The sequence below is a fragment of the Blennius ocellaris genome (assembly GCF_963422515.1).
Source record: "Blennius ocellaris genome assembly, contig: SCAFFOLD_175, whole genome shotgun sequence".
Classification (NCBI taxonomy): Eukaryota; Metazoa; Chordata; class Actinopteri; order Blenniiformes; family Blenniidae; genus Blennius; species Blennius ocellaris.
In genome coordinates this window covers 1-25,273 of record NW_027662254.1, presented here as the reverse complement: position 1 = coordinate 25,273, position 25,273 = coordinate 1, and the positions used below count along the sequence as shown (strand labels likewise).

At 52.0% G+C, this 25,273-nt stretch overlaps 2 protein-coding genes across 2 annotated transcripts in view; both read left to right on the top strand.

The window, feature by feature from the left end:
• Positions 1–13,707, top strand: part of igf2r (insulin-like growth factor 2 receptor) — a 30,492-nt gene extending 16,785 nt beyond the window's left edge. The window contains exons 36-51 of the mRNA XM_080521366.1: positions 582–663; positions 758–891; positions 1,047–1,193; positions 1,769–1,927; positions 2,228–2,438; positions 2,812–2,958; positions 3,622–3,856; positions 3,935–4,074; positions 4,664–4,781; positions 4,923–5,069; positions 5,655–5,839; positions 8,344–8,530; positions 8,621–8,770; positions 8,844–8,913; positions 10,415–10,702; positions 10,772–13,707. Coding sequence (XP_080377492.1) covers positions 582–663; positions 758–891; positions 1,047–1,193; positions 1,769–1,927; positions 2,228–2,438; positions 2,812–2,958; positions 3,622–3,856; positions 3,935–4,074; positions 4,664–4,781; positions 4,923–5,069; positions 5,655–5,839; positions 8,344–8,530; positions 8,621–8,770; positions 8,844–8,913; positions 10,415–10,702; positions 10,772–10,927 — 2,556 coding nt within the window. The 3' untranslated portion in view covers positions 10,928–13,707. The remainder of the gene's footprint in view (positions 1–581; positions 664–757; positions 892–1,046; positions 1,194–1,768; positions 1,928–2,227; positions 2,439–2,811; positions 2,959–3,621; positions 3,857–3,934; positions 4,075–4,663; positions 4,782–4,922; positions 5,070–5,654; positions 5,840–8,343; positions 8,531–8,620; positions 8,771–8,843; positions 8,914–10,414; positions 10,703–10,771) is intronic.
• Positions 13,708–14,726: 1,019 nt separating this feature from the next.
• On the top strand, positions 14,727–25,148 carry LOC308147973 (solute carrier family 22 member 2-like; the record flags this gene model as incomplete). The annotated part of the gene is made up of 10 exons (XM_080521368.1): positions 14,727–15,143; positions 15,882–15,985; positions 16,817–16,971; positions 19,736–19,904; positions 19,984–20,098; positions 20,176–20,276; positions 20,853–21,067; positions 23,129–23,237; positions 24,841–24,953; positions 25,045–25,148. The coding sequence occupies 10 exons, from the start codon at positions 14,727–14,729 to the stop codon at positions 25,146–25,148; spliced, it is 1,602 nt and encodes a 533-aa protein (XP_080377494.1).
• Positions 25,149–25,273: the final 125 nt, after the last annotated feature.

Below are 25,273 nucleotides of genomic sequence, written 5' to 3'. Positions count from 1 at the left end.
ACCTACCTAGAACCACACACAACCACCTACCTAGAACCATGCACAGCCATCTAGAACCACACACAACCATCTAGAACCACCTACCTAGAACCACACACAACCACCTACCTAGAACCATGCACAGCCATCTAGAACCACACACAACCATCTAGAACCACCTACCTAGAACCACACACAACACCTACCTAGAACCATGCACAGCCATCTAGAACCACACACAACCATCTAGAACCACCTACCTAGAACCACACACAACCACCTACCTAGAACCATGCACAACCACCTAGAACCATCCTCAACCATCTAGAACCACCTAGAACCATCCAGAACCATGCACAACCACCTAGAACCATGCACAACACCTACCTAGAACCATGCACAACCATCTAGAACCACCTAGAACCATCCAGAACCATGCACAACCACCTAGAACCATGCACAACCATCTAGAACCACCACACACCCCGATGCGGGACGAGGGACGTCCTCAGGAGACGTCTCCAGTTGTCTTCATTCGTCTTACGTAAGAACTCTCAGGGTTCTCCGAGGGTTCCGGGGTTTGACTCCGCCTCTTTCTGCAGGTCACATGTTCCGTGCAGAACGGCTCCGCCCTCATCGACCTGACGCCCCTCATCCACGTCAACGGGTTCTACACTGCCACAGGTGGGTGGAGAACACACACACACACACACACACACACACACACACACACACACACACACACACACACACACTCACACGTTCTCCTGTGTTCTAGATGACTCTGTGGAGAACGGCGATGCGTCTCCAGACTTCTTCATCAACGTGTGTCAGCCTCTGAACCCGATCCCCGGCGTGGCTTGTCCTCCTGGAGCCGCCGTCTGCATGGACCCCGACCAGGGGCCCCCCGTGGTGAGGACACACTGTACTACACTGTACTACACTGTACTACACACTACACTACACACTCTACATACTGTGTACTACACACTACACTACACACAGTAGACACTTTATGTGTGTGTGTGTGTGTGTGTGTGTGTGTGTGTGTGTGTGTGTGTGTGTAGGACATAGGGAGAACCAGCAGCGGTCCAGAGATCAGTAGAACCGGTCAGGTGTCCCTCAGCTACCGCAGCTCCTCACCGTGTTCTGAAGACCCGTCGCAGAACTTCACCTCCTCCATCGTGTTCGTGTGTCAGAGAGGCCTGCAGCTGGTGGGTTCTACTGGGTTCCTCCTCCCGGGTTCCACTGGGTTCTACCAGGGTTCCTCCTCCTGGGTTCTACTGGGTTCCTCCTCCTGGGTTCCTCCTCCCAGGTTCTACTGGGTTCTACTGGGTTCCTCCTCCTGGGTTCTACTGGGTTCCTCCTCCTCGGTTCTACTGGGTTCTCCTGGGTTCCTCCTCCCGGGTTCTACTGGGTTCCTCCTCCTGGGTTCCACTGGGTTCCTCCTCCTGGGTTCTATTGGGTTCTACTGGGTTCCTCCTCCCGGGCTCCACTGGGTTCTACCAGGGTTCCTTCTCCTGGGTTCCACTGGGTTCCTTCTCCTGGGTTCTACTGGGTTCTACCAGAGTTCCTCCTCCCAGGTTCCACTGGGTTCCTCACAGCAGGGTCTACCAGGGTTCTACCCAGGGTTCTCATTGTACCTTCCAGCGTATTTGAGACTCAATAATCTCATGGTTCCGTCCAGCAGAACGTTCTAGGTTACATAGGAAACGTTCCCTTGTTGAGACGTTCCGTTGTTTCCCCATGATGTGACCTGTGTTCTCCCTGGGGGGGTCTGGGTCTGCAGGGTTCTCCCCGGATGTTGTCGGGGACGGCGTGTCACTTCCTGTTTGAGTGGGCGACGCCCCTCGTCTGTCCGGACGCCACCGTGACCAGCGGCTGTTCCCTGAGGGACTCCAGGCTGCAGGTCACCTTCAACCTCAGCGCGCTGGCGGGGGAGGAGACGGTGAGGGGAGGGGCCCGGGGGGAGGGGAGGGGCCGGGGTCTGGGGAGGGAAGGGGCGGGGCCGGGGGAGGGGAGCGGGGCCAGGAGAGGGGGCGAGGCCGGGGGAGGGGCGGGGCCGGGGGAGGGAAGGGGCGAGGGTAGGGAGGGGAGCGGGGCCAGGAGAGGGGGCGAGGCCGGGGGAGGGGAGGGGCGGGGCGTGGCCAGGGGAGGGGCGGGGCCGGGGGAGGGGGAAGGGTCCTGGTTCAGGTCCGGGCTGGGATTGGGTCCTGGTCCTCCACTGAACTGGCATCCTGTGTTCTAGGTCCAGACCGGGACCGGGTCCTACCTCATCAGCGTGTGTGGTTCCGTGACGGAACCGGCCTGCAGGCAGAGCGCCGTGTGCCGGGTCCAGGGGACCGGGTCAGACCGGAACGCCTCGTCCTTCGGTCTCAGCTCGGCCATGGTCCTGGACTTCAAACACCAGGAGCAGGCGGTCCTGATGCAGTACGGCGGAGGAGACCCCTGTCCCCCAGGTACCCCCTAGTCCCCCAGGTACCCCCTAGTCCCCCAGGTACCCCCTAGTCCACCAGGTACCCCCTAGTCCCCCAGGTACCCCCTAGCCCCCCAGGTACCCCTAGTCCACTAGGGGGAACAAACGTGGCTCATTGGCTAAAAGGGGAACCAACCCAAGTTCTACACAGGTTCTACTTTAGCTCTACTTCGTGCTGCGAACACTGTCTCACTGTGTGTGTGTGTGTGTGTGTGTGTGTGTGTGTGTGTGTGTGTGTGTGTGTGTGTGTGTGTGTGTGTGTGTGTGTGTGTGTGTGTGTGTGTGTGTGTGTGTGTGTGTGTGTGTGTGTGTGTGTGTGTGTGTGTGTGTGTGTGTGTGTGTGTGTCAGTGACCAGGGGGGGGGGAGGGGTGTGTGTTCCCCTTTCGGTTCCAGCAGAGGTTCTACTCGTCCTGTACGACAGACGGACGGACGGACGGCGTCCCCTGGTGTTCCACCACCGCCGACTACGACCTGGACCGGCGCTGGGGGTTCTGCAGCCCCGGTGGGTTCTCTGAGTCCTACTGTCCCCCTTCGTCCTACTGTCCTACTGTCCCCCTTCGTCCTACTGTCCCCCTTCGTCCTACTGTCCTACTGTCCCCCTTTGTCCTACTGTCCCCCTTCGTCCTACTGTCCTACCGTCCTACTGTCCCCCTTCGTCCTACTGTCCTTCCTTCGTCCTACTGTCCTTCCTTTGTCCTTCCTTTGTCCGACTCTCTTTCCTTTGTCCTTCCTTTGTCCTACTGTCCCTCCTTCATCCTACTGTCCTTCCTTTGTCCTACTGTCCCCTTTCCTACTGTCCTTCCTTCGTCCTACTGTCCTTCCTTTGTCCTACTGTCCCCTTTCCTACTGTCCTTCCTTCGTCCTACTGTCCTTCCTTTGTCCTACTGTCCTTCCTTCGTCCTACTGTCCTTCCTTTGTCCTTCCTTCGTCCTACTGTCCTTCCTTTGTCCTTCCTTTGTCCTACTGTCCTTCCTTCGTCCTACTGTCCCCTTTCCTACTGTCCTTCCTTTGTCCTACCGCCCTACTGTCCCACTTCGTCCTACTGTCCTTCCTTCATCCTAATGTCCCCCTTGTCCTACCGTCCTACTGTCCCCTTTCGTCCCACTGCCCTACTGTCCCCCTTCATCCTCCCGTCCCCCCCTTCATCCTGTCCTGTCCCCCTCAGCCTCGGGACAGCGTCGGTCCTCCATCCTGTTCATCTGCGATGAGTCAGCGGGTCGGGGTTCTCCGGTTCTGCTGTCGGAGACGTCCGGCTGCTCGGCCACGTTCCAGTGGAGGACGGCGTCCACGTGTCCCCCGAGGACGATGCAGTGTGAGCTGGTGAGCCGTCACCTGACCTTCAACCTGCGTCCTCTGTCCTCGCTGACCGAGCCCTGGACCTTCAGCCACGCCGGAGACACGTGAGTCCCTTCAGGTCCCCCCGTCCCCCCCTCACCGTCCCCCGTCCCCCCCCTCACCGTCCCCCGTCCCGCCTGCAGGTACTACATCAACCTGTGCCAGGGGGTCCGGGGGGGTCTGACCGACTGTCCCCGGGACGCCACCGTGTGTCGACGTTCCGCCTCCGGAGGGAGAACCCAGACCCTGGGCCGGGTCTACACCCAGACCCTGACCTACGCTGGTGAGGGAACCCGGTTCTACATAGACGGTCTGACGTTCCATGCAGGTTCTACACAGGTTCTACACACAGGTTCTACACACAGGTTCTACATATAGGTTCTACACACAGGCTCTACACACAGGTTCTACGTACAGGTTCTACACATAGGTTCTACATATAGGCTCTTCACACAGGTTCTACGTACAGGTTCTACACACAGGTTCTACATATAGGCTCTTCACACAGGTTCTACGTACAGGTTCTACGTACAGGTTCTACGTACAGGTTCTACACATAGGTTCTACATATAGGCTCTACACACAGGTTCTACACATGTTGTACTCAGCATCTTATTTTGATAGTCACTGTAATACAATTTAACTTGTTAGTTTTATCGACGGGAGATACGGCGTATGCTAACTCGATATGCTAGCCCCGTATGCTAGCCCGCTATTCTAGCCCTGTATCCTAGCCCGGTATGCTAGCCCACTATTCTAGCCCTGTATCCTAGCCCCGTATGCTAGCCCGGTCTGCTAGCCCCGTATGCTAGCCAGGTCTGCTAGCCCGGTCTGCTAGCCATAGCTCTGACGTCCCCCCCCCCCCCCCCCAGAAGGAAACGTCTCGGTCAGCTACTCGGCCGGAGACAAAGTCTGTGGGAACGACGTGACGGCGAAGACGCTGATCCAGCTGAGCTGCGGCGGGACGGTGGGACACCCGGCGCTCATCAGGTAGCACACACTCACACACACACACACACACACACACACACACACACACACACACACACACACACACACACACACACACACACACACACACACACACACACACACACACACACACACTGATGTTGGTGTGTGTTGGTGCAGAGTGGACGAGTCTTCCTGTGAGTTCCTGATCGGCTGGTCGACTCGTTTTGCGTGTGCGGTGAAGCAGCGTGAGGTGGAGATGGTGAACGGAACCATTCAGGTTCCTCAGACGGGGAGGAACCTGAGCCTGGGAGCGCTGTACTTCAGGTAACCCAGAGACTCATTAGTGACTCGTTAGTGACTTGTTACTTCAGGTGACCCACAGACTCGTTGCCGACTCTGGGGCTCGTTCCTTCAGGTAACCCAGTGACTCGTTACTTCAGGTAACCCAGAGACTCATTAGTGACTCGTGACTTCAGCTAACCCAGAGACTAGTCAGTGACTCGTGACTTCAGGTAACTCAGAGACTAGTCAGTGACTCGTGACTCCAGGTAACTCAGAGACTCGTTAGTGACTCGTTACCTCAGCTAATCCAGAGACTCGTTAGTGACTCGTGACTTCAGGTAACTCAGAGACTTGTTCGTGACTCGTTACCTCGGCTAACCCAGAGACTCGTCAGTGACTCGTGACTTCAGGTAACTCAGAGACTCGTTACTGACTCGTTACTTCAGGTAACCCAGAGACTCACTAGTGACTCGTGACTGCAGGTAACTCAGAGACTTGTTCGTGACTCGTTACCTCAGCTAACCCAGAGACTCGTCAGTGACTCGTGACTCCAGGTAACTCAGAGACTCGTTAGTGACTCATTGCTTCAGGTTGCCCGTCAGCCAATCAGAGCGTGTCGTTGCCTAGCTACCACCAGGCCTCCGGCGACATCCGTCCGAACGGCGACCGCTACGTCTACCACATCCAGCTGTCGGGAATCACCAACGAGTCTCTGAGCCGCTGCCAGGGCGCCAACATCTGCCAGGACCAGCTGAACCAGCCCTTCCTGCGCCGCATCGGCTCCTCCAGCCGCGCCACGTACTACGTCAGGGGTCAGTACACACTGCAGAGTACTGCATCGTACACACTGCGTACTGCATAGTACACGCTACATAGTACACACTGTATAGTACACACTGCATACTGCATAGTACACGCTACATAGTACACACTGCATACTGCATAGTACACACTGCATACTGCATAGTACACGCTACATAGTACACACTGCATAGTACACACTGCATAGTACACACTGCATACTACATAGTACACACTGCATACTGCATAGTACACGCTACATAGTACACACTGCATAGTACACACTGCATAGTACACACTGCATAGTACACACTGCATACTACATAGTACACACTGCATAGTACACACTGCATAGTACACGCTACATAGTACACACTGCATAGTACACACTGCATACTGCATAGTACACACTGCATACTGCATAGTACACGCTACATAGTACACACTGCATAGTACACACTGCATAGTACACACTACATAGTACATACTGCATAGTACACACTGCATAGTACGTAGCACATAGTACACACTGCATAGTACATAGCACATAGTACACACTGCATAGTACATAGTACACACTGCATAGTATGTAGGACATAGTACACACTGCATAGCACATAGTACACACTGCATAGTACATAGCACATAGTACACACTGCATAGTACATAGTACACACTGCATAGTATGTAGGACATAGTACACACTGCATAGTACACACTGCATAGCACGTAGCACATAGTACACACTGCATAGTACATAGCACATAGTACACACTGCATAGTACATAGCACATAGTACACACTGCATAGCACATAGTACACACTGCATAGTACATAGCACATAGTACACACTGCATAGTACATAGTACACACTGCATAGTATGTAGGACATAGTACACACTGCATAGTACACACTGCATAGCACGTAGCACATAGTACACACTGCATAGTACATAGCACATAGTACACACTGCATAGTACATAGCACATAGTACACACTGCATAGTACATAGCACATAGTACACACTGCATAGCACATAGTACACACTGCATAGTACATAGCACATAGTACACACTGCATAGTACATAGTACACACTGCATAGTATGTAGGACATAGTACACACTGCATAGTACACACTGCATAGCACGTAGCACATAGTACACACTGCATAGTACATAGCACATAGTACACACTGCATAGCACATAGTACACACTGCATAGTACATAGCACATAGTACACACTGCATAGTACATAGTACACACTGCATAGTATGTAGGACATAGTACACACTGCATAGCACATAGTACACACTGCATAGTACATAGCACATAGTACACACTGCATAGTACATAGTACACACTGCATAGTATGTAGGACATAGTACACACTGCATAGTACACACTGCATAGCACGTAGCACATAGTACACACTGCATAGTACATAGCACATAGTACACACTGCATAGTACATAGCACATAGTACACACTGCATAGTACATAGCACATAGTACACACTGCATAGCACATAGTACACACTGCATAGTACATAGCACATAGTACACACTGCATAGTATGTAGGACATAGTACACACTGCATAGTATGTAGGACATAGTACACACTGCATAGCACATAGTAGACACTGCATAGTACGTAGCACATAGTACACACTGCATAGTACACACTGCATAGTACGTAGCACATAGTACACACTGCATAGTACGTAGCACATAGTACACACTGCATAGTATGTAGGACATAGTACACACTGCATAGTATGTAGGACATAGTACACACTGCATAGCACATAGTAGACACTGCATAGTACGTAGCACATAGTACACACTGCATAGTACGTAGCACATAGTACACACTGCATAGTACGTAGCACATAGTACACACTGCATAGTATGTAGGACATAGTACACACTGCATAGTACGTAGCACATAGTACACACTGCATAGTACGTAGCACATAGTACACACTGCATAGTATGTAGGACATAGTACACACTGCATAGTATGTAGGACATAGTACACACTGCATAGCACATAGTAGACACTGCATAGTACGTAGCACATAGTAGACACTGCATAGTACGTAGCACATAGTACACACTGCATAGTACGTAGCACATAGTACACACTGCATAGTATGTAGGACATAGTACACACTGCATAGTATGTAGGACATAGTACACACTGCATAGTACGTAGCACATAGTACACACTGCATAGTACGTAGCACATAGTACACACTGCATAGTATGTATGACATAGTACACACTGCATAGTATGTAGGACATAGTACACACTGCATAGTACGTAGCACATAGTACACACTGCATAGTACGTAGCACATAGTACACACTGCATAGTACGTAGCACATAGTACACACTCCAGGAGGGCCAGTGGAGCTCCTGTCTTGTCCAGACCTCCGTGAGGACAGTGTGGTGTCTCTGATCCGGTCCCTGGTGTCCCCGGTGTCTCTGATCCGGTCCCCGGTGTCTCCAGGACCGACCCTGGACGTCCTGGTTCCGTCGGAGTCCCGGTGCAGCCGGCAGCAGAACCAGACGGTGTCGTCCACCATCACGTTCCACTGCGACCCGGCGGCCGGCGTGGGGATCCCCGAGTTCCTGCGGGAGACGGACGGGTGTCAGTACCTGTTCGTGTGGCACACGGACGCCGTCTGCGCCCTCATGTGAGTCTGGACCGGGTCCGGAACCCGGATCAAATCCAGTTGGTTCTCCAGATCGTGGACGTGTCCTCAAGCGTCTGTGGTCTGTTGCAGAACGGTGGACACGCAGACGGACGAGGAGGACGGCGGGTCCCCGTCCCCGGGGGGACGGAGCCGCGCGGCGGCGGCGCCGCTGCTGGTCCTGCTGCTGGGGGGCGTGTCCCTGGTCCTCCTGGGACTCCTCCTCCACAAGCGGGAGCGCAGGTGAGGCCTCGGCTTCCCGTCTGGCGCCTCGCCACATTAAGAGCCCCGTCCTGACGGGACCGTCTCCCCGCAGGGCTCTGGTCCTGCAGAAGGTTGCCGGATGCTGTCGCCGTGGAAACCAGGCGTCCTACAAGTACTCCAAGGTGGGTGTGGCTCCGGCAGGAGGAGTCGGGGGAAACCGGTTCTTCAGGGTCCGACGGGGCCGCCGCTGTCACGCTAACGTCGTATTAACGTCACGTTAACGTGACATCGCATTAACGTGACACTAACACGTTTGTGACGTGCTAACGTGACGCGCTAACGTAACGTGTTAACGTCGTCGTGACGTGCTAACGTGACGTTGACGCATTTGTGAAGTGCTAACGTGACGTTAACATCGCGACGTGTTAACATGCTAACGTGACCTTAACGTCGTGACGTACTAACGTGTTAACATGCTAACGTGACGTTAACGTTGCGACGTGCTAATGTGTTAACATGCTAAGGTGACGTTAACGTCGCGACGTGCTAACGTGTTAACATGCTAACGTGACGTTAACGTCGCGACGTGCTAACGTGTTAACATCCTAACGTGACGTGAACGTCGCGACGTGCTAACGTGTTAACATGCTAAGGTGACGTTAACGTCGCGACGTGCTAACGTGTTAACATGCTAACATGACGTTAACGTCGCGACGTGCTAACGTGTTAACATCCTAACGTGACGTTAACGTCGCGACGTGCTAACGTGTTAACATGCTAAGGTGACGTTAACGTCGCGACGTGCTAACGTGTTAACATGCTAACGTGACGTTAACGTCGCGACGTGCTAACGTGTTAACATCCTAACGTGACGTGAACGTCGCGACGTGCTAACGTGTTAACATGCTAAGGTGACGTTAACGTCGCGACGTGCTAACGTGTTAACATGCTAACGTGACGTTAACGTCGCGACGTGCTAACGTGTTAACATCCTAACGTGACGTGAACGTCGCGACGTGCTAACGTGTTAACATGCTAAGGTGACGTTAACGTCGCGACGTGCTAACGTGTTAACATGCTAACGTGACGTTAACGTCGCGACGTGCTAACGTGTTAACATCCTAACGTGACGTTAACGTCGCGACGTGCTAACGTGTTAACATGCTAAGGTGACGTTAACGTCGCGACGTGCTAACGTGTTAACATGCTAACGTGACGTTAACGTCGCGACGTGCTAACGTGTTAACATCCTAACGTGACGTGAACGTCGCGACGTGCTAACGTGTTAACATGCTAAGGTGACGTTAACGTCGCGACGTGCTAACGTGTTAACATGCTAAGGTGACGTTAACGTCGCGACATGCTAACGTGTTAACATGCTAACGTGACGTTAACGTCGCGACGTGCTAACGTGTTAACATGCTAAGGCGACGTTAACGTTGCGACGTGCTAACGTGTTAACATGCTAACGTGACGTTAACGTCGCGACGTGCTAACGTGTTAACATGCTAATGTGACGTTAACGTCGTGACGTGCTAATGTCACGCTACTGTTGCATTAATGCCGAATCGTCGCCTTCACAGCTGCACGACATTAAGAGACGTTGACGTCAGATAGAGAAAACGGTGCAGCGTTGCCGTGGAAACGGGTTCCCACGGTGTCGGTTCTGCTGGAACGTTTCAGGTCAACATGGACGACGAAGGCGGCGAGGAGGAGATGGAATGGCTGATGGAGGAGCTGGAAGCTCCTCCCACTGGAGTTGACTCCGCCCCCTCCTCCACCTCCTCCTCCTCCCGCCGGGGCCGGAGTAACCATGGCAACGGCCACATCCGCACCAAGCCGGTGAACACGGACGGCCTGCGCTCGTTCTCGCTGGACGAGCAGGACGAGGACAGCGAGGACGAGGTGCTGAGCGTCCCGGGGGTCCGGGTGCTGCAGTCGTCGGGGGCGACCAAGAGCATCTTCCTGCAGGTCAGTGCGCCGCCGCCGCCGCCGCGGTGGTCTTTGGGTTCCAGACTGACGCTCGCCGCTCGTCCTCAGGAGGAGAGCGACGAGGACCTGGTGGGTCTGCTGGACGACCCGGGCCGCCGGAGGACCGGGGCCACGAGGCCTCGTCCCGACGACCGTCGCCATGGCGACAGCACGGCGGCCGGCCGCGACGAGGACGACAGCGACGAGGACCTGCTGCGGGTGTGATTCATCACCGTGTCCTTCTGGATCCGCCGCCGGACCGCCGGGACCCGGTCCTGATCCGGTCCTGATCCGGTTCTGATCCGGTCCACTAAATCTGCTCCGACGGGTTTTGGGTGAAAATTCCTCCGAACTCGTCAAACAATCCAAAACTTAATTTACAATAAAAAACCAGCTGAAGGTGAAAGTTTGAACCCCGAAGTTCTGCAGAACCCTCGAGACCGACCCCCCAGCCCCAGAACCCCCCAGCCCCAGAACCCCCCAGCCCCAGAACCCCCGGACTGCAGGTTCTGGACGCAGGAGACGTTCACACAGTGTCCCTCAAAACCTCAGACCGGCTCTAAACCGGGTCTGAAACCAGATCTAAACCGGGTCTGGAGCTAGATCTAAACCGGGTCTGAAACTAGATCTAAACCGGGTCTGAAACCAGATCTAAACCGGGTCTGGAGCTAGATCTAAACCGGGTCTGGAACTAGATCTAAACCGGGTCTGAAACTAGATCTAAACCGGGTCTGGAACCAGATCAAGCCAAACGCAGGCATTGGCCTTCAGATTAAAGTGTTCTCTCTGCTGGAAATCGTACGAACTTTGTACGAACTTTGTACGAACTTTGTACGATTTCCATACAAACTTCGTACAAACTTCAGGCGGACAAAAAAAAAAAAGTCGACATGAATGTGATTTTCCTTTAAAAGTTGATGAAACTGTTTATATTGATGATCTTGACTTCCTGTGGGCGGAGCCAAACGTGATTGACAGCTGCAGCGGCCAATGAGCCTCCAGCTTCGACCTGGGGACGTCCGGGTCTCGCGACCCATCCAGGACCTGCTCCGCGTCGGGGTCTGTTTCTATGGCAACGACTCCAAGTGAAAACAGGCTCCTGCTCCGTCGCCGTGGAAACGGGGAAAACGCAACTTTTTGAAAACATTCGAGCTCCACGGAAAGCCATACCTCCCGGGAACACTCTGACTCCGTCTCCATGGAAACGGGGAATATGCCATACTAAAACAACGAAGCTTTAAACTTGAAGCGTTGTCATGGAAACGGCGCCTTGTGGCGTTTTGGAGATTCTTTGGTAGAAACGGATCGAAGGTCGTTCTGGATCCGGTTTCAGTCCAGACTTCGGGTTTGGAGCCTGAACGGCCCCCGATTGGCTGCCTGGACCCTGGACGGCCCCAATTGGCTGCCTGGACCCTGGACGGCCCCCGATTGGCTGCCTGGACCCTGGACGGCCCTGATTGGCTGCCTGGACCCTGGACGGCCCCCGATTGGCTGCCTGGACCCTGGACGGCCCCGATTGGCTGCCTGGACCCTGGACGGCCCCTGATTGGCTGCCTGGACCCTGGACGGCCCCTGATTGGCTGCCTGGACCCTGGACGGCCCTGATTGGCTGCCTGGACCCTGGACGGCCCCCGATTGGCTGCCTGGACCCTGGACGGCCCCTGATTGGCTGCCTGGACCCTGGACGGCCCTGATTGGCTCCAGCTTTGTCTCCGTCTGTGTGGAATTTCAGCTGCAGTTGTTTTTTTTTTGTTGTGGTTGTTTTGTTTTGCGGCGCCGGCGGCGAGCAGCTGAACAAACGGTCCTGCTCTGCGCTCGCCGCTGAAACCCTTTCCTGGGCCTCCGAGGATTCTCCAGACCCCGCCCCCGTCCCGGGTCCAGGTCTCACACACACACACACACACACACACACCAGAGTATCCGGATTACTTTCTCACCCCGCCGTCATTGTAGAAAGTCTGTGTTTCCTGTGTGTGGTTTTCATACAGCATCCAAATGTCCACATTGTCCTCCTTTACAGGTCTGAAACCGGTTTGAAACCAGGTCTAAAACCAGTTTAAAACCAGGTCTGAAACCGGTTTTAAGTCAGGTCAGAAACCTGGTTTCGAACTAGGTCTAAAACCAGTTTTAAAGCATGTCTGAAATCAGTTTGAAACCAGTTTAGAGCCTGTTGTGAAACGTAGCTTAGCATTAGCCTCGCCCACGTGGCTAGCTAACGCAAGCTAAACCTTCGCCGGTCGTCCTGCAGATTTTCTGAAACGTACCAAGACATTTTTTTTCTTTTTTTCCCGTTTGTTTTTGCGGAAAGTTTCCGTCTTCGGCTCCACTTCCTGTTTGTCCCTCCGGAGCTCCACCTCCACTTCCTGTTTGTCCCTCCGGAGCTCCACCTCCACTTCCTGTTTGTCCCTCCGGAGCTCCACCTCCACTTCCTGTTTGTCCCTCCGGAGCTCCACCTCCACTTCCTGTTTGTCCCTCCGGAGCTCCACCTCCACTTCCTGTTTGTCCCTCCGGAGCTCCACCTCCACTTCCTGTTTGTCCCTCCGGAGCTCCTCCTTTCAGGACGTCTCTGAACCTTTTTACGTCAAAAAGGACAAACTTGCGTGGAGACGTCAGTATTTTATCGGAGGGTTTGGGTCTGAAGTCGTTTCCTGGAGACGGAGAGTCTTTGGTCGTTTCCACGGCAACGGGAAACTTTGGGATGGTTTTTCACTTGAAGCGTCGTCGTGGAAACGGCTGCTTCCTGCCATTGGGAGCTTTTTCCACTTTAATTTATTTAATTTTTGTTTCCTGGAGAACGATCTTCGTTCCGTCCTCAAGCTTTTCTTTCGCACTCGTTTGTTTTGTTTCGTGGGACTTTTGCTTTTGGTGGACGACGACGTTACGACGAGACGGACGTCGTCTCTCTGTCTCTGAAGGTCCGATTCTTGTCTTTGCTTCTGTTCCTATTTAAGAGAAAAACGAAGGATGTAAAATATCAGATTCTTTCAATAAATGACTTTGTTTTCTGTCGTTTTCTGTCGTCGTTTCGTCACAAAGTGGAAAATGAAGAAAACGTTTCTGGAAAATCTGACGTTTGTCTGGAAGAAATGTTTGACAAACAAGGACTTTGTTCTGCAGGAACTTGTGGCGTCAGTCGTCCCGTCAGGACGGACGTCAGTCAGGACGGACGTCAGTCGTCCCGTCAGGACGGACGTCAGTCAGGACGGGATGAGTGACGTCCGTCCTGACTGACGTCAGTCGTCCCGTCAGGACGGACGTCAGTCAGGACGGACGTCAGTCAGGACGGACGTCAGTCGTCCCGTCAGGACGGACGTCAGTCAGGACGGTCGTCCCGTCAGTCGTCCCGTCCTGACTCCAGACTGTCGGAGTCGGAGACGAGAATCACACTGTCATGTCTCTGATTTGTCTCTGATTCGATTGTGTCTCTGATTCATGTCTCTGACTGTCCCTGACTCGTGTCTCTGACTGTCTCTGACTCGTGTCTGTGTCTCTGACTGTCCCAGCCTCGTGTCTGTGTCTCTGACTGTCCCTGACTCGTGTCTGTGTCTCTGACTGTCCCTGACTCGTGTCTCTGACTGTCTCTGACTCGTGTCTGTGTCTCTGACTGTCCCAGCCTCGTGTCTCTGTCTCTGACTGTCTCTGACTCGTGTCTCTGTCTCTGACTATCCCAGCCTCGTGTCTGTGTCTCTGACTCGTGTCTGTGTCTCTGACTGTCCCTGACTCATGTCTGTGTCTCTGACTGTCTCTGACTCGTGTCTGTGTCTCTGACTGTCCCTGACTCGTGTCTCTGACTGTCCCAGCCTCGTGTCCCTGACTGGTTCCAGGAATCCTCAGCAGATGTTAACTGATTGACAAACGTCCTCCTGGAGGACTCTTGACGCGTGTCGAGTGATAACAAACGTGTCTTCATGCTCGGCCGCCCCCCGGGGGGGGAGAGAGGGGAGGGGGGGGGGGGACAGTGACCTTTGCCCTCCGCCGGGCGGTTAAAAGCCGGAGCAGCTGTGTGGAGGGACACTCGTCCACCATGACCTCGTTCGACGCCGTGCTGGACGAGGCGGGGAAGTTCGGCCGCTGCCAGAAGCGCATCTTCGCCCTGTTCTGTCTCGTGTCCATGCCGTGGGCGGGGGTCTACGTGGGGATCGTGTTCCAGGGCTTCACGCCGCCGCACCGCTGCCGCGACGCCCCGGCGGCGCGGCGCGCGGCGCAGTGCGGCTGGAGCCCGGAGGACGGCCGGCGCCTCACGCTGCCCGCCGTCAACGTGTCGGGCGGGACGGCGCGGCCCAGCGCCTGCCGGCGCTACGACGTGGACTGGAACCGCACCGGGACCACCTGCGACCCCCGGGACCTGGTCCTGGACCTGGACCCCGCCACGACCCCCACCGCCGGCTGCACCGAGGGCTGGGACTACGACTACCCGGGACGCCGGTCCTTCGTCACCGAGGTGAGGGGGGGGGGTTCAGTCCAGGTCCACTGATGTTCTCCTGTGACTGAGGTTCTCATCCGACTGAGGTTCTAGTCAGACTAAGGTTCTAGTCTGATTGAGATTCTCCACTGATGTTCTCCTGTGACTGAGGTTCAAGCCCACTTGAAGTTCTTAACTGAGGTTCTCATCCGACTGAGGTTCTAGTGTGACTGAGTTTCTAGTGTGAGGTTCTAGTCCAACTAAGGTTCTAGTCTAACTAAGGTTCTCGATGGAGGTTCTAGTGTGACTGAGATTCTAGACTGAGGTTCTAGTGTGACTGAGTTTCTAGTCTGAGGTTCTAGTCCAACTAAGGTTCTAGTCTGATTGAGGTTCTCCACTGATGTTCTCCTGTGACTGAGGTTCTTAACTGAGGTTCTCATCTGACTGAGGTTCTAGTGTGACTGAGGTTCTCATCCGACTGAGGTTCTAATGTGACTGAGGTTCTAGACTGAGGTTCTAGTGTGACAGGTTCTAGACTGAGGTTCTAATGTGACTGAAGTTCTAGGCTGAGGTTCTAGTCTAACTGAGGTTCTAGACAGGTTCTAGTGTGACTTAGGTTCTAGACAGGTTCTAGTGTGACTGAGGTTCTAGTCTGACTGAGGTTCTAGTGTGATTGAGGTTCTAGACAGATGTTCTAGCCTGACTGAGGTTCTAGTGTGACTGATGCTCTGAAGTTCTGTTGCTCCACTACGGTTCTGACTGTGGTTCTGCCGGCAGTTCGACCTGGTGTGTTCCAGGTCCTGGCTGGTGGACATGTACCAGGCCACCCTGAACATTGGGTTCCTGGTGGGGAGCATCGCCACGGGCTACCTGGCCGACAGGTGAGAACCTCACTGGCTGCAGCTTCGGTTCCACGTCTTTGTTAGATTTCAATTCCTCGTCCGGTTCTGCGTCGGGATCCACATGTGGCTCCTCATTGGGTCCCACATTGGGCTGTACATTTGGTTCCTCGTTGAGTTCTCTGTCAGGGACCTCATGGGGTTCCACATTTGGTTCCACATTTGGTTCCTCGTTGAGTTCTCTGTCAGGGACCTCATGGGGTTCCACATTTGGTTCCACATTTGGTTCCTCGTTGAGTTCTCTGTCGGGGACCTCATGGGGTTCTACATTTGGTTCCACATTTGGTTCCTTGTTGAGTTCTCTGTTGGGGACCTCATGGGGTTCCACATCTGGTTCCTCGTTGAGTTCTCTGTTGGGGACCTCATGGGGTTCCACATCTGGTTCCTCGTTGAGTTCTCTGTTGGGGACCTCATGGGGTTCCACATCTGGTTCCTCGTTGAGTTCTCTGTTGGGGACCTCATGGGGTTCCACATCTGGTTCCTCATTGAGTTCTCTGTGGGGGACCTCATCGGGTTCCACATTTGGTTCCTCGTTGAGTTCTCTGTTGGGGACCTCATCGGGTTCCACATTTGGTTCCTCGTTGAGTTCTCTGTTGGGGACCTCATCGGGTTCCACATCTGGTTCCTCGTTGAGTTCTCTGTTGGGGACCTCATCGGGTTCCACATCTGGTTCCTCGTTGAGTTCTCTGTTGGGGACCTCATGGGGTTCCACATTTGGTTCCTCGTTGGATTCCGTGTTGGCTTCTGCGTTGAGTTCCGGGCTTGTTTCCTCATTGGGTTCCACCGGCAGTAAAGGTTCCGTGGTTCCTTCAGGTTCGGCAGGAAGTTGAGCTTCCTGATGTCCAACGTGATGAACGGGCTGACGGGGGTCCTGGTGGCCGTGGCCCCCGACTACACCTCCCTGCTGGTCTTCAGGACCCTCTTCGGCTTCGGGGTCAAAGGAGGCTGGGTGGTCGGATACGTGCTGAGTGAGCTAATGCTAATGCTAATCTCAATGCTAAAGCTAATCTGTGTGGAAAGAAACCTGCTGCTAGCTTTAGCATGTTGCACTTTTCTAAACTCTGTTGTCTCTAACACCAGATTATAGAGCATCTTCCTCCTCTAATCCAGATTATAGAGCATCTTCCTCCTCTAATCCAGATTATAGAGCATCTTCCTCCTCTAATCCAGATTATAGAGCATCTTCCTCCTCTAACACCAGATTATAGAGCATCTTCCTCCTCTAATCCAGATTATAGAGCATCGTCCTCCTCTAATCCAGATTATAGAGCATCTTCCTCCTCTAACACCAGATTATAGAGCATCTTCCTCCTCTAATCCAGATTATAGAGCATCTTCCTCCTCTAATCCAGATTATAGAACATCTTCCTCCTCTAACACCAGATTATAGAGCATCTTCCTCCTCTAATCCAGATTATAGAGCATCGTCCTCCTCTAATCCAGATTATAGAGCATCTTCCTCCTCTAACACCAGATTATAGAGCATCTTCCTCCTCTAATCCAGATTATAGAGCATCTTCCTCCTCTAATCCAGATTATAGAGCATCTTCCTCCTCTAACACCAGATTATAGAGCATCTTCCTCCTCTAATCCAGATTATAGAACATCTTCCTCCTCTAACACCAGATTATAGAGCATCTTCCTCCTCTAATCCAGATTATAGAGCATCGTCCTCCTCTAATCCAGATTATAGAGCATCTTCCTCCTCTAACACCAGATTATAGAGCATCTTCCTCCTCTAATCCAGATTATAGAGCATCTTCCGCCTCTAATCCAGATTATAGAGCATCTTCCTCCTCTAACACCAGATTATAGAGCATCTTCCTCCTATAATCCAGATTATAGAGCATCTTCCTCCTCTAACACCAGATTATAGAGCATCTTCCTCCTCTAACACCAGATTATAGAGCATCTTCCTCCTCTAATCCAGATTATAGAGCATCTTCCTCCTCTAACACCAGATTATAGAGCATATTCCTCCTCTAATCCAGATTATAGAGCATCTTCCTCCTCTAACACCAGATTATAGAGCATCTTCCTCCTCTAACACCAGATTATAGAGCATCTTCCTCCTCTAATCCAGATTATAGAGCATCTTCCTCCTCTAACACCAGATTATAGAACATCTTCCTCCTCTAATCCAGATTATAGAGTATCTTCCTCCTCTAATCCAGATTATAGAGCATCTTCCTCCTCTAAACCAGATTATAGAGCATCTTCCTCCTCTAACACCACATTATAGAGCATCTTCCTCCTCTAATCCAGATTATAGAGCATCTTCCTCCTCTAAACCAGATTATAGAGCATCTTCCTCCTCTAAACCAGATTATAGAGCATCTTCCTCCTCTAATCCAGATTATAGAGTATCTTCCTCCTCTAATCCAGATTATAGAGCATCTTCCTCCTCTAAACCAGATTATAGAGCATCTTCCTCCTCTAACACCACATTATAGAGTATCTTCCTCCTCTAACACCACATTATAGAGTATCTTCCTCCTCTAATCCAGATTATAGAGCATCTTCCTCCTCTAACACCACATTATAGAGCATCTTCCTCCTCTAAACCAGATTATAGAGCATCTTCCTCCTCTAATCCAGATTATAGAGCATCGTCCTCCTCTAATCCAGATTATAGAGCATCTTCCTCCTCTAATCCAGATTATAGAGCATCTCCCCCCTCTAACACCAGATTATAGAGCATCTTCCTCCTCTAAACCAGATTATAGAGCATCTTCCTCCTCTAACACCAGATTATAGAGCATCTTCCTCCTCTAATCCAGATTATAGAGCATCTTCCTCCTCTAATCCAGATTATAGAGCATCTTCCTCCTCTAACACCAGATTATAGAGCATCTTCCTCCTCTAATCCAGATTATAGAGCATCTTCCTCCTCTAACACCAGATTATAGAGCATCTTCCTCCTCTAACACCAGATTATAGAGCATCTTCCTCCTCTAATCCAGATTATAGAGCATCTTCCTCCTCTAACACCAGATTATAGAGCATCTTCCTCCTCTAATCCAGATTATAGAGCATCTTCCTCCTCTAACACCAGATTATAGAGCATCTTCCTCCTCTAACACCAGATTATAGAGCATCTTCCTCCTCTAATCCAGATTATAGAGCATCTTCCTCCTCTAACACCAGATTATAGAGCATCTTCCTCCTCTAATCCAGATTATAGAGTATCTTCCTCCTCTAATCCAGATTATAGAGCATCTTCCTCCTCTAAACCAGATTATAGAGCATCTTCCTCCTCTAACACCACATTATAGAGCATCTTCCTCCTCTAATCCAGATTATAGAGCATCTTCCTCCTCTAAACCAGATTATAGAGCATCTTCCTCCTCTAAACCAGATTATAGAGCATCTTCCTCCTCTAAACCAGATTATAGAGCATCTTCCTCCTCTAATCCAGATTATAGAGTATCTTCCTCCTCTAATCCAGATTATAGAGCATCTTCCTCCTCTAAACCAGATTATAGAGCATCTTCCTCCTCTAACACCACATTATAGAGTATCTTCCTCCTCTAACACCACATTATAGAGTATCTTCCTCCTCTAATCCAGATTATAGAGCATCTTCCTCCTCTAACACCAGATTATAGAGCATCTTCCTCCTCTAAACCAGATTATAGAGCATCTTCCTCTAATCCAGATTATAGAGCATCTTCCTCTAATCCAGATTATAGAGCATGTTGAGGTGGTTGATGAGTTTGCCCTGTGTGTCAGTCACGGAGATCGTGGGGGTGGAGTACCGCCGTACGGTCGGGGTTCTCTACCAGATGTTCTTCAGCGTAGGGATCCTCCTGCTCCCCCTGCTGGCCTACTTCATCACCGACTGGCGCTGGCTGCAGGTGGCCATCACGGTTCCCTACATCCTCTTCCTGTCCTACTACTGGTGAGCAGAACCCGGCCGACCGTTCTCCGGGCCCGAGGGCGGAGAACGTTCTAACTGTGGGTTCCCCCGGCGGGTCCAGGTTCATTCCGGAGTCGCCCCGGTGGCTCCTGTCCCAGAACAAGAAGGCCCAGGCCGTGAAGATCACCCAGGCCATGGCCAAGGAGAACAACAGGACCCTGTCCAAGAACATCGAGGTACCCGTCGGTTCCGACGCAGCGCAGAACCTTTAGCCGCTTTTTTTTGGTGTTCTGACCCGGAGCCGCCGTTCCAGAACCTGACGGACGAGAACGTGGTCTCCACCACCGCCTCCTTCATGGACCTGATCAGAACCCCCAACATGAGGAAGCACACCTTCATCCTCAGCTTCAACTGGTGAGTGTTCTACTGGAGAACCGCGTCCTCCATCCGCAGAACGTCCTGTAGGGGCGGGGTTCTTAGACCACCTGGCCCGAGACCGGGTCAAGACCAGGACCAGAACCTCCCAAGACGAGACAAAGAACAAACGCGACAGAAACGAAGACAAATAAGAACAAAGTTCCTCCAGTTGAAGCGAAAACAAACCAAATTAACAAAAAAAAACCAAAACACCAACAGCGCTGCCGGCTAACGGCTAAAGCTAACGGCTAATGGCTAAAGCTAACGGCTAAAGCTAACGGTAGGCGTTCCATCGCGGGTTGACCTTCTTCAAGGTCGCAGAAACGACACATCTGGAGAAATTCTAGAACTCTGACACGTATTATGGTGATTGTCAAAATAAAAGCACCACATTGAATTGTTATTACGGTGACTGTCAAAATAAAAGCACCAAGTCAAGTCAATCCCATTGAAGCCAGTTTACCGCTGTTCCTTTCATCCAGATGAAATGTTCTGGTCTGTGAGTTGAAGAACCGAGGCAGAACGTGTAGAACCTCCAGGAGAACGTTTGGAACCGTACCGTGTGTTCCGCAGGTTCACCAGCGCCGTGGTGTACCAGGGTCTCATCATGAGACTGGGCATCCTGGGAGGAAACGTCTACGTGGACTTCCTGATCTCCGGCCTGGTGGAGTTTCCCGCCGCCTTCCTCATCCTCTTCACCATCGACAGGATCGGACGCCGCCTCCCCTTCGCCGCCGCCAACATGGTGGCCGGGACGTCCTGCTTCGTCACCGCCTTCATCCCCGACAGTGAGTCTCACCGGGACGGACTCAGGACCAGTGGGGGACGACTGGGGGACCAGTGGGGGACGACTGGGGGATGGCTGGGGGACCAGTGGGGGACGGCTGGGGGACCAGTGGGGGACGACTGGGGGACGACTGGTGGAAGACTGGGGGACGACTGGGGGACCAGTGGGGGACGACTGGAGGACGACTGGAGGAAGACTGGAGGACGACTGGGGGACCAGTGGGGGACCAGTGGGGGACGACTGGAGGAAGACTGGAGGACGACTGGAGGACGACTGGGGGACGACTGGGGGAAGAATAACTCAAGACTCAGAACAGACTTTGAATGTTTACCTTCCAAAACTGTTCTCTCAGTGACTCGTTGCTGAGGGTGTAGTGACTCGTTGAGGGTGTTTTGACTCGTTGAGGGTGTAGTGACTCATTGAGGGTGTAGTGACTCGTTGCTGAGGGTGTAGTGACTCGTTGCTGAGGGTGTAGTGACTCGTTGAGGGTGTTTTGACTCGTTGAGGGTGTAGTGACTCATTGAGGGTGTAGTGACTCGTTGAGGGTGTTTTGACTCGTTGAGGGTGTATTGACTTGTTGAGGGTGTTTTGACTCGTTGAGGGTGTAGTGACTCGTTGAGGGTGTTTTGACTCGTTGAGGGTGTAGTGACTCGTTGAGGGTGTATTGACTTGTTGAGGGTGTAGTGACTCGTTGAGGGTGTTTTGACTCGTTGAGGGTGTAGTGACTCGTTGAGGGTGTTTTGACTCGTTGAGGGTGTAGTGACTCATTGAGGGTGTAGTGACTCGTTGCTGAGGGTGTAGTGACTCGTTGCTGAGGGTGTAGTGACTCGTTGAGGGTGTTTTGACTCGTTGAGGGTGTAGTGACTCATTGAGGGTGTAGTGACTTCGTTGAGGGTGTTTTGACTCGTTGAGGGTGTATTGACTTGTTGAGGGTGTTTTGACTCGTTGAGGGTTGTAGTGACTCGTTGAGGGTGTTTTGACTCGTTGAGGGTGTAGTGACTCGTTGAGGGTGTATTGACTTGTTGAGGGTGTAGTGACTCGTTGAGGGTGTTTTGACTCGTTGAGGGTGTAGTGACTCGTTGAGGGTGTTTTGACTCGTTGAGGGTGTAGTGACTCATTGAGGGTGTAGTGACTCGTTGCTGAGGGTGTAGTGACTCGTTGCTGAGGGTGTAGTGACTCGTTGAGGGTGTTTTGACTCGTTGAGGGTGTAGTGACTCATTGAGGGTGTAGTGACTCGTTGAGGGTGTTTTGACTCGTTGAGGGTGTATTGACTTGTTGAGGGTGTTTTGACTCGTTGAGGGTGTAGTGACTCGTTGAGGGTGTTTTGACTCGTTGAGGGTGTAGTGACTCGTTGAGGGTGTATTGACTTGTTGAGGGTGTAGTGACTCGTTGAGGGTGTTTTGACTCGTTGAGGGTGTAGTGACTCGTTGAGGGTGTTTTGACTCGTTGAGGGTGTAGTGACTCATTGAGGGTGTAGTGACTCGTTGCTGAGGGTGTAGTGACTCGTTGCTGAGGGTTGTAGTGACTCGTTGAGGGTGTTTTGACTCGTTGAGGGTGTAGTGACTCATTGAGGGTGTAGTGACTCGTTGAGGGTGTTTTGACTCATTGAGGGTGTATTGACTTGTTGAGGGTGTTTTGACTCGTTGAGGGTGTAGTGACTCGTTGAGGGTGTTTTGACTCGTTGAGGGTGTAGTGACTCGTTGAGGGTGTATTGACTTGTTGAGGTGTAGTGACTCGTTGAGGGTGTTTTGACTCGTTGAGGGTGTAGTGACTCGTTGAGGGTGTTTTGACTCGTTGAGGGTGTAGTGACTCATTGAGGGTGTAGTGACTCGTTGCTGAGGGTGTAGTGACTCGTTGCTGAGGGTGTAGTGACTCGTTGAGGGTGTTTTGACTCGTTGAGGGTGTTTTGACTCGTTGAGAGTGTAGTGACTCATTGAGGGTGTAGTGACTCGTTGAGAGTGTAGTGACTCATTGAGGGTGTAGTGACTCGTTGAGAGTGTAGTGACTCGTTGAGGGTGTAGTGACTCGTTGAGGGTGTAGTGACTCTGCCTTGTCCCTGCAGGTCTCTTCTGGCTCAAGACGGTGGTGGCCTGTATCGGACGTCTGGGGATCACCATGGCCTTCGAGATGGTGGTGTTCGTCAACACGGAGCTCTACCCCACCTTCGTCAGGTCGCTACACCGTCACATGCTGTTGTTTTCACAACAACCTTGTGTTGCAGAAACCTGGTGTATTCCAGACTGTGTGACGTTGTTGTGATGCTGTTGTTGTTGTTGTTATTGTTGTGACGTTGTTGTTGGGATGTTATTGTTGTTGTGACGTTATTGTTGTTGTGAAGTTGTCGTGACATTATTGTTGTCGTGACATTATTGTTGTAGTGACGTTATTGTTGCTGTGACATTGTTGTTGTTGTTGTGACGCTGTTGTTGTTGTGATGATGTTGTGATGTTGTTGTGATGCTGTTGTTGTTGTGATGCTGTTGTTGTTGTAATGTTGTTGTGACGTTGTTGTTGTTGTGATGTTTTGCGAGAACCTGGGCGTCTCTGCTCCATGCTGTGACGTTGTTGTTGTTGTTGATGATGTTATGACATTGTTGTTACGTTGTTGTTGTTGTGATGTTCTGACGTTATTGTGACGTTGTTGTTCGGACGTTGTTGTGACATTGTTGTTCAGACATTGTTGTGAAGCTGTTGTTTTTGTGACGTTGTCGTTACGTTGTTGTTGTTGTGGCGCTGTTGTTGTGACGTTATTGTTGTTGTGACGTTGTCGTGACATTATTGTTGTTGTGATGTTGTTGTTGTGACATTGTTGTGACCTTGTTGTTGTTGTGATGTTGTTGTGATGTTGTTTTTGTGACGTTGTTGTGATGTTGTTGTGACGTTGTTGTGATGTTGTTTTTGTGACGTTGTTGTGATGCTGTTGTTGTTTTGACGCTGTTGTTGTTGTGACTTTGTTGTGATGTTGTTGTTGTTGTGCTACAGTAACCTGGGCATCTCGGTGTGTTCCACACTGTGTGACGTTGTTGTTGTGTTGTAGGAACCTGGGCGTCTCGGTGTGTTCCACACTGTGTGACGTTGTTGTTGTTGTTGTTTGTTATAGGAACCTGGGCGTCTCGGTGTGTTCCACACTGTGTGACGTTGTTGTTGTTGTTGTGTTGTAGGAACCTGGGCGTCTCGGTGTGTTCCACACTGTGTGACGTTGTTGTTGTTGTTGTGTTGTAGAACCTGGGCGTCTCGGTGTGTTCCACACTGTGTGACGTTGTTGTTGTTGTTGTGTTGTAGGAACCTGGGCGTCTCGGTGTGTGATCCACACTGTGTGACGTTGTTGTTGTTGTTGTTGTAGGAACCTGGGCGTCTCGGTGTGTTCCACACTGTGGTGACGTTGTTTGTTGTTGTTGTTGTGTTGTAGGAACCTGGGCGTCTCGGTGTGTTCCACACTGTGTGACGTTGTTGTTGTTGTTGTGTTGTAGGAACCTGGGCGTCTCGGTGTGTTCCACACTGTGTGACGTTGTTGTTGTTGTTGTGTTGTAGGAACCTGGGCGTCTCGGTGTGTTCCACACTGTGTGACGTTGTTGTTGTTGTTGTGTTGTAGGAACCTGGGCGTCTCGGTGTGTTCCACACTGTGTGACGTTGTTGTTGTTGTTGTGTTGTAGGAACCTGGGCGTCTCGGTGTGTTCCACACTGTGTGACGTTGTTGTTGTTGTTGTGTTGTAGGAACCTGGGCGTCTCGGTGTGTTCCACACTGTGTGACGTTGTTGTTGTTGTTGTGTTGTAGGAACCTGGGCGTCTCGGTGTGTTCCACACTGTGTGACGTCGGCGGCATCGTGGCGCCGTTCCTTCTCTACCGACTCGCCGTCATTTGGCTGGAACTTCCTCTCATCATCTTCGGTGAGAATCTGACGAATGGCTTGTGAAGAGAACCCGTCTGGATCCAGACCCGGGTCTCAGTTCTGGTTCTGGTTCTGGTTCTGCTCCTCAGGGTCTCTGGCGTTCGTAGCCGGCGGTCTGGTTCTGATGCTCCCCGAAACCCGAGGAGTTCCGCTGCCCGACACCATCGACGACATCGAGTTCCCCGAGAAGTGAGTTGCTGGTCTACGTGGTTCTATGTGGAACCGCAGATGTTCTACAGGAGGTTTCAGAACCACAGACGTTCCACAGGAGGGTTCAGAACCACAGACGTTCCACAGGAGGGTTCAGAACCACAGACG